The 8,965-nt window shown below is 54.5% G+C and overlaps 1 protein-coding gene across 1 annotated transcript in view; it reads right to left on the bottom strand.

Annotated features, from left to right (window-relative positions):
* Positions 1 to 207: 207 nt before the first annotated feature.
* FAM20A (FAM20A golgi associated secretory pathway pseudokinase) overlaps positions 208 to 8,965 on the bottom strand; it is a 49,376-nt gene continuing 40,618 nt past the window's right edge. Inside the window, exons 4-11 of the mRNA XM_004593073.4 lie at positions 8,866 to 8,944; positions 5,895 to 5,987; positions 4,678 to 4,793; positions 3,999 to 4,179; positions 2,803 to 2,912; positions 2,104 to 2,185; positions 1,621 to 1,680; positions 208 to 469 (exon numbers count right to left, since the gene is read on the bottom strand). Coding sequence (XP_004593130.3) covers positions 235 to 469; positions 1,621 to 1,680; positions 2,104 to 2,185; positions 2,803 to 2,912; positions 3,999 to 4,179; positions 4,678 to 4,793; positions 5,895 to 5,987; positions 8,866 to 8,944 — 956 coding nt within the window. The 3' untranslated portion in view covers positions 208 to 234. The remainder of the gene's footprint in view (positions 470 to 1,620; positions 1,681 to 2,103; positions 2,186 to 2,802; positions 2,913 to 3,998; positions 4,180 to 4,677; positions 4,794 to 5,894; positions 5,988 to 8,865; positions 8,945 to 8,965) is intronic.

Below are 8,965 nucleotides of genomic sequence, written 5' to 3'. Positions count from 1 at the left end.
GAGCCCTGGCAAGTTGCTGTGGAAGTAGTGCACCAAGGAGCGAAGGTCAAGTTCAGTGCTCCCACGTGCTGTTTCAGACCATGCCCTACCTCCTTCCTGAGTTTGTGACTTGAGTCCCAGCATTGAGAGATAACTTCCTCAAGGAAGTGCACCCTGGGGGCCACCACTGGCTTCAGGTGGATTTCTGAAATTTGGCTTCAGCCCTTAGCTTGCCAAATTTGCCTGGCCAGAGCCTCAGGCTGATTGTTCGGCTGGGCTGTCGGCTATGACATTCTGCTCTCCATGGGCCTCGACACACTGCTCCACTGTCTTTAGGATGGTTTGGAGTCTGCGGTCCAGGGCGAGCAGGTGGGGTTCTGTGAGGATGGGGGCAAGCTGGTCGTCTAGCAGCGACTCTCGCATGACGTCACTGAGTCTGTAGTCGGCCTGGGCAAGCAGCTGCAGGTGCAGAAGTGTTTTCCTCTTTATCCTGAGAAGACAAAGGCAGCGCCAAATAAGCAAATGTAAAGGACAGAATTCCCTGCAGCTGCATGAGGCTCGTGCCACTTCTCAAGGCCATTCACCTGGGAGTCAGGGAGGGGAGGGAATGGATAGGTGACATCCAGTGTTGAGCAGTTCTTTGCTGTCATTAGGCAGGACCCTCCCTGCTGGGCCATTTGTAACAGTGACAGGGTCATCTGGTGGTGCCGGGTGTTTTCCCGGACATGGCTAAGGGAATCAAAGCTGAAGTGACACCAGTCTTTCAAAAAGATAATCAGGCGGACAGGAAGTATTTCTGGTAGGTGAGCGGATGAGGCTGTCTGCTATCTCAGAAGCCCTGGGTACCACCAGCCTCTGTGTCAGGTGCTCAGATTACGGGGATGCAAACAGGGTGGCCCCGATCACCACTACAAGACTTCTGGTTTCTGCTCAGGTATGTCAGCAGCTGAGTGGTCTGGCTTCTGTCTGACACAGCACTATTGCTCATCCAGCTTAGGAGCGAGGGAGGAGAGACTGTTTCAGGGAATTCAAGGTGTTGGTGAAGACTGTCCGTCCTTGGCCTTCCAGCCTCCTGTTGGAAGGAAACCCAGTGCTCCTGCCGAGTGGGAAGTACCTGTTTGTAACTAGCTGTGAATAGTGCATGTGGGCAGGCTGACAGCTTGATCACCTGGTCAAGACGCTGGAAAGACAGGGAGGAGGAGGGCCCATGTCCTCCAGAGTAGTGGCTAGGCAAAGGCCTTAGTGCCATCTGAATGGCTTCTGGGGCTTTAATTAGGACCAGGCAGTCACACTGCTGAGCTCATTAAGGCTGGGCAGAGCAGAAGTCTGCTTTACTAAGGTCTGCCTTACAAGGTCAGGGCTTGTCTGGCCCTGCAGGAGCGGGTAAGGTTCTGAGCAGGTTCAAGAGAAAAGGTAGTGATTGAGGGCTTAAAAGATGACATCCTAATTTGTCCCACTCTGGAGGAGGGTAGATGCCACCTGCAGAGCGCTGAGTCATAAGCGAAAAGGTTCCTTCCCATCAAACCACCACCAGGCACGTCCAGACTGGTGAAAACTGCCTGCAGGCGTCCAAGTTTGTCTGCCAAGCAGGCTGGAGGCCACAGCTGCCCCTGCCCTGTTACCTGCGCGCTGGACACTCACATGCAGCACTGGGAGAGAGGCGCGAGGATGGACAGCTCATCGTGGGAGTGTCGGCCAAACCTGAGGGGAGAGATGTGCGTCTGCGTGGTGCCAGGCAGCATCATTCATGTGCCTTTGTTATTGCTGCTTCTCTGCCACAGCTCTTTGTTTTTGAATCCGTGATTGGGGTAAAATGCCAGGGACTAAGAGATTGTGGCAGCTGCTTCTCCAGCCCACCTCTGTAGGGTCATAAAAACCTTTCCAAAGAGGCAAACGGCAGCCTCGCAGGGCCAGCTGTGAGCCTCTGGAAGTGTGCGCTGGGGAACCAAAACATACAGACGGCTTCCACCTGCCTCACTTGCGGGAAGTCAGGTGGCACTCAGCAATGATGAGGACAAAAAGGCAAGAAGGAGGCAACACAAACGGGAGGGCCATAGGCCTCGGTTCTGTCCCCCCTTAGGGTGTGGCTGGTGCCAACAGTGTTGGTTGCTGGGCGGCACTCACCCTCTGGCATTGTCAAGGTGAATAAGGAAGCCATCGTCCCCGAATTTGGTGAACATCTCATAATGGTGGCGATCCATATTGCCTGTGGAAGCGGGGCAGGGCATGAGAGCCTGGGCCAGCATGCAGGTCCTCCCACCCTCCCGAGCCCTTTCTGGGGAGGGAGGGAGGGAGGGAGGCTAAACGAGCAGTTCCATGACAGGAGTCAGAGCCTTAACCACAGGCTGCCTGTGCCCCAGGGATGATAGCTAAGCAGCCAACCCTGAAGGAGTGCTCTGTGATCTGAGGCGTTCGGCTCCTGGCCAGGGATTCTAACAGGCAGAAGTGTGTCTTGGTTCTCTTGGACACTGAGTGTGGAGGGCAGTGGAGGCGTGTGCTGGCCACCTTTGCCTCCGTAACTGCTCCTCTCCCAAGGCTGGCTTGGGCTTGGCCGCTCAGGTCTGCAAGCCTAAATCTCCATTCTCCTGGTCCCTGTCAGTCAGATGAATGATTTCGTCTCACTCAAGCTTTGTGGCAGGCGAGGGTGTTTGCCTTATAAATGTTGACCCCTAACGATTGCCTCTGGTTCCCCAAAACAGGGCCCTTGTGGGAGTTGTAGGCTGTCCTCATAAGCCAGTTTGTGACTTTGCACTCAAGTCAAGGAGAGTCCCAGGCCAAGAGGGGAGCCAACTTCCACCAGGTGCCCCGAGCACCAGGACCTACCTATCAGGAAGTCGAAGATGGCCATGTCGATGATGTTGAGCAGCCGCCTGCTGCCGTTGTAGGGGTAGATCTGCTTCACTGTGTCACAGTAGCGAGGGTTGAGCTCCCACCTGGGGTGAAAGAAGTCCTGGGCTGGGAACGCCAAGACAACAAGGAGTCGGAGGCCCATCCCTGCATCCCCACCCCCCTGAACATGCCTCGACTCGGGACAGTCTCTGAGCATGCTGGATCATTTGGGAGGACCCTGGGCAGGGTCACATGGATGGCTGTAAAATCCATGTGGGGAGAAGTTTCTGGAATTCTCAGTTTGTTGGCATTGACCTGATGGCTTGGGTACCATGTGCCAGAGGGGAGGCCACAGGATGGTGGGAGGAATGCACCACAGTCCCCGTCCCAGGACATCCTCCACTGATGTTTCTAGTTCGTGTTCTTCGGAGGGAATGGCTCTTCCTGGACCCTCACAAAACCCTTTAGCATCTGTCACTTTCTCCCGAAGTTCTTCCTTGCTTATTATTCTTACCACTTGCCGGTTTGTCCAATCACCTTTACTAAGGACCTGCGATGGGTCCTAAAGTGGGCCAGGCCCTGGGGCTGAGCAAGGGGTCTTGCTCAGGGGAGCCAGTGACCTGACCCACAGGCTCTTCCTCTGAGGGGACTGTGTATTCGTGGTCTGCTGCTTTGGCTGCCGTTACAGACCGCTGAGCTGCTTTAGGAGGCAGCCTGTATCTATGTCCTGATTCATCAGCACTTTGTGTGAACTAAACAAAGAGATTCAATCCAGGCTACTTCGTTCCAGCATCAGTATGAAAGGAGGCCATGGGAGAACTGCCCCAAGAAGCACACGCTGCTGGCTGGAGGTTGGGAGAGGGGACGGGAGCGGAATAAGGGCAAAAAGGCATGGGGGGTGTGCCATCTTTCTGTCCCAGGAGATCCACTGGGGATGGGGGTTGGGCAGAGGCAGCAGGCGGGAGCATTGCCTTTTCCAGGGGTGGGCTGCTGAGTGCTGCTCAGCTGAGCCTCCTGCCACCAGTTTTCAAATATGTCCATATGACAGGGAGGCAAAAGTACATTGAGGCAGCTTCCGGGGTCCCAAGGCCAGGCCAGCTACAGTTCTTGGGTCTAGGGACCATGGCCACTCTCAAGGACTGCACTCGCAGGGCCGTGGGCACAGTATCGTGGCCAGGGGACCAACTCACTCCTCTTTTCCTGCCAGCGTGTAGGAGCGGATCCAGGGGTTGGGTACAGACAGCCTGGGGGCCAGGTTGAGGGACGGCAGGAAGGCAGAGAGGGAGCCCTCCAGCAGGTGCGGGTTGCCACAGACGGCGTACTCGGTCTTGCACATGTACGGACACTTGGCGAAGAAGCACACGTTGCTGGCTGGAGGGTGCGAGAGGAGATGGGAGAGGCATGAGAGGGAGATCGGGCTTGGAGGTGCGCCATCTTCCTGCCCTGAGAAATCCCGAACTCAACACCTTGGGAAAAGGCAGAGGAGGGAACATTGCCTTTTCCAGAAGTGGGGCTAGTTGGGTGCTGCCAGCCAACTCTCACGTGGAACAGAGAAAGGTTGGGACCTGGCGCTCTGCCTCCTGGCCATACAATGAAAACATTCTTCATTGCTCTGGGTGGGCTGATGCCTGAGTGCACAGAGGCCAGCTCTGTAGGTTTGGTCCCCCAACAGGCTGGTCAGCTCTCGCAGCCTTACCCCATCCACAGTTCCTCTGGTGTGATCTTCAGGCATACCAGGCTGGGAGTGTGTGATGTCTGCATCTGCCCATCCAGCAGTGCACCTGCTCCTGGCAGTGGTTAGACCACTGCTGCACGTACCTGACATTGGCCATGTGGCCTCACCAGGTCCTCCCTGCCCGGGACTGTTACCTGGAGAGACGAAGAATACACTCTGCAGAATCTCATTCTTGGTCACCTCTAGTATTTCCTTGGTGACATTGACCAGCCTCCCCACAGTTGGTGGTACTCGCCGGAAGTCCAGGATCCTGAAAGAGAGGGACCCTTGTTGGCATTTTGGGGCACAGTCAGAGAGTGGGATGGGGGGGGAGGAGAGGACCCTCACCGAGGCTGAAGCACACTGGCAACTGGCTGGCATTCCTGGCTGCCCAGCAGGATGGCCCTGATAGAGATTTCCTGCACTGTGTGGGACCAGGAGTGCCCAGGGCAGGCCTAGGACTAGCAAGGTGGAGGAGGAATCCTTCCCCCATTAAGCCTCCTGGGCTTCTCACCACCCACGATGTGGGGTAGGTCCACACTCCTTTGCGTTGAGGTGCGTGGGGATCCTGTTCACGCATAGGCGCTGATTGAATGGGTCTAGGTTGAGGCCGAGACCCTCCGTTTCTGGAAAGCTTACAGTCTGCACTTGGAGCAGCTGAGACTGAGCATGTGGGAGGTGCTAATTTGTTGAGGGATGTGGTTTCACCTGCTAATCAACTCACCTGAAGACCCCTTGCACCAATGGGAGCAGGTGCCTTCTCATTATCAGATCAGGCAATGCCAAGCCCAAGCTGGCACCCTGAGCGGCAGGGCAGGGTTAGTATTCTTCATAAAATAATGGTTCTTATTACATTGAGATGCTATGGTTGAGTTCCATGGGATGGGATGGGAAGATTGGGTTAGGAGGACCACACTGGAGTAGGAAGAGGATGGCAAGTGAGGGGCAGGTGTTTGGCACTGTGGTGAAGATGCATCCCATGTCGGAGTTCCCAGGTTCAAGTCCTTGCTCAGCTTCCAATTCCAGCTTCCTACTGACATACACCCTGGGAGGCAACAGCTGATTTCTTAAGTGCTTGGGTCCTTGCCATCCATGTGGGAGGCCTGGATGGAGTTTTCAGGCTCTTGCCCTGCACCTTACCCAGCTTTGGCTGTTGAGAGCATCTGGGGAGTGAGCCAGTGGATCTGTGATATTTACACACTCTAGCGTATGCGCACTCGGTCTCTCTCAAAACAATAAACTTAGGGATTTTTAAAAAGTGGGAAGCCAGAAGGAGCAGATGCCAGGGAGCTTCCTCCTGGACGGCTGTCCAGCACGCCTCCCCGGTGCCGGTGCTTTGAGTGGACGTCCTCCCCGTGGGGCCGGACCCTACCTGTCTAGGTGGAACGCTGCAATCTCGGCGTTGTGTCTCTGAAAGTCAATGAAATAGAAGAAGTCTGCGGGCGTCTCTTCATCTCGCTGCTGTCTGGAAGGAAGAAGGAGTCAGCACCTGGACTCAGACCTCAGCTGCGAGCCCAAGACCAGAGCTGTTGGGCCTGGTGGGGTGGTGCTGACATTGTTCGCATCCACAGCAGTGCCGCAGCCCACGCCCAGAGCGCTGCTTGGCTCCCCGGGCTCTCGGCCAGCCCAGTGTCCGCTGTTGGGGTGACAGTGGAAATCCAGCTGTTGCGAGGGCAGAAGCACACACAGAGGCTCTGCCCATGTGGACAGGAGAGACTGCTTAGCAGGACCAGAACTCAGGCAGACCGATGCCCAAGGCCCGACAAGAGTAGGGCGTGAGCCTGCCGGGATTGCATCATGGCAAAGTGCCCTGGGGATGCGATTCCCTGTGACCGAGGCTTAGGGAACAGCTGAGCTCTGGATCTTAGCATGACTTGGGCATACAACATGGGACCGTCTGTGCAGGGTCAGCTGGGTGGCAAGAGTGGGCCCAGCCAGAGAGGGTTGCCAGAGGCTACAGTAGCAGATGCTGATTTATGTGCAGGCTCAACTCGAATGGCTTCCTGGAAAGCGCCAGCCTGCCCAGGTGTGCACGGGGTCGTCTCTGTATGTGTGTGTGTGTGCGCACACACATGCGTGCATACTTCAGGACGGTGTTTCCTGATCACTGTCATGGGCTGACTTGGGTTGCCTTTTGTCTTGACAAACACACAAGAATACGGATCTGGACTAATTTTATAACCCACCACGTGGGATGGTTAGGAGGATTTACAAAAACAACTCCAAGTGTAAATAAACATCACGTGGCAGAAACCTGTCGGTAAATAGCACTGGCCGTTGAGGTGCGGATGCACACTTTGCCGGAAAACACAGGCTGGTCCCGGAAACCACAGTGAGGTGCCTGCCCAAAGCACAGGTTCTATTTTCAGAGCCGCAGCCACGTGGAGAGCGCAGCCTGCCTCACTCGGGCCTCCCCCTTAGAGCGTTGCTGCGTGCCCCTGAGCCTGAACCACCAGACATGTCCCCCATCTCGCTCTGAGTCCCGCGTTCCATCCACAGGGATATGACACATCATGTTCAAGGAAGATGCAGTGAGAAATGATAGTTGGGGGCAAGAAAAGTTTGAAATCCATAAAAGGGCTCAGCAAAAAGTGCACAAGCAATGCATGCTGTGACACAAAGCTCCTGCGTATGAAATGCAACATTTCTTTGCACCCAAATCAACTTTTGCCTTCTCCTTTTCACGAACTTTCTGGAGTTCCTTTGAATATACTCTTTCAGACCTCTCTTAGGGCTTTCAAAACCCATCATTTCCTCATTTTGCAAGGCACGTGATAGAAGAGATTTTAAATTGGAAAAATTTCTGCTTCACTTCCATGCTTCTACTTTGGGAAATGATTACTTCCGCCTCCTCGTGTATTGCATTTAAAGAGTAACCTGTAATTAAGCTCACAAGGTATATTTCCCAAAGATAGGTTTCTATGTTACCCTCTTTAGACAAGGAGGAAAAAAGTGCTGTCCACTTTAAGTTACAGATAAGAAAACAAGCATGTCAGGAAAAGCATGATTTTTCAAGAAGCACATTTTACGGTGACATCATCTTGATCTGGAACTACATTTGAGAAAACGGGAGATTCAACCCTGTGATGGCCCAAGAAGTGGACAAGTGACGTCACTCACAGCTCTGGCTGCTGGTGGCCCTGCAGCTGTCCCCGAGGAAGTGGCTGGTGGCGGGAACAACCAGGCCTAGAGGTGATGGACTTGACTTTCCAATAATTGAAATACCCACAATTCCCGTGGCCTTGCCTTTCCTGGCACTGCCAAACAAAACAGCAGCTCTTCCATGCAGCACCGTTCTCAACAACAGGGACTGTGGATGTGCCTGGCACTCGACTCGGGCACCCGGGCAGTCGTGTTGAATCTGCAGACTCCTCAGCATTGCCAGGCTTCTGAGCTTGGCGCTCTCTGCATCCACATTCTCTACACAGTCTCTCTATAACCAGCGCTCCCTTAGGCGCACGCTGCACTCCTGAATGAAAACTTAGGCTGCTGTCTGCTGGGTCCTGCCGCCTGCTGCCGAACCTCCCCTGCACTCCGCATAGCTCCCGCTGGACAGCACCACGAGGGAGTAGGGGTTGGTTTTAGTCCTCTTTACGCCTGAACAGAAAATACCGGGTCTCTGGAAACTGCCCAGATGGTCTTGTTTTGTTTCTCAGAGGATGACGGCCCCTCTTAGCCCCTCTGTCTTGTTTGGGGAAGACGCGGGGACCCACAGTGACTTTGCTGGGTGCTGGCTTTAGGACCTGCTGGAGCTGCTAGTAAAACAGGTGGCTGGTGGTGATGGAGCGGTGGGGAGGAGTGGAGACTTTGAAATTAACTCAAGACTTGATGTGGACATGGTATCCAAGGTCAAAAATGTTTTAGCATGTGAAGTATGAGAGTTGGTGGTGGGGAAGCTGCGTGTGTAAATCTGTATGTCACTTAATTTTTGATGAGATTTTTGAGAATCAACAACCATAAGCACACATTTGATTGTCTCAGTGTTCATCTTTGGGAGGTTATGTATTTAAATTGATCAAGAAACTGATTCGTACATCAGAAAAATGGGCCAGGGGAGGGACTGATTGCAGGGCCACCGGGGTACCTTGTGCGGGTGGAACGTGGCCAGCAGGATTATTGAAGGTTGCCCCGGCGAATCCAACGTGCAGCCCGTCCCCTCCAACTCTTTCTTCAGCAAGTGCTTTTGCCAGAGTAGTTCAGGGGCTACGGCACTATTCGGGGTCCTTTTGGTCGGCCCCGCCACCTGCCATGGGTGGGCAGGAAGTTGGACTCTGAGTGGTCCCAAGTGAAGACTCACCCCAAGGTGGCCCCGGTGGGCGTGGTGGTGAGGAAGGCGCTCTTACCTCATGGGTTTGAACATGGCCTTCCCAAAGTCCGAGAACCGCAGCACCAGCTTGAGGTGGACCCCACTGGGTTTCACAACTGTGAGGAGGTAGAGGGGCA

Source organism: Ochotona princeps, chromosome 17 (genome assembly GCF_030435755.1).
Source record: "Ochotona princeps isolate mOchPri1 chromosome 17, mOchPri1.hap1, whole genome shotgun sequence".
NCBI classification, from domain to species: Eukaryota; Metazoa; Chordata; class Mammalia; order Lagomorpha; family Ochotonidae; genus Ochotona; species Ochotona princeps.
The sequence above is the reverse complement of the archived record's forward strand: the minus strand, read 5'-3'. Positions and strand labels throughout refer to the sequence as shown.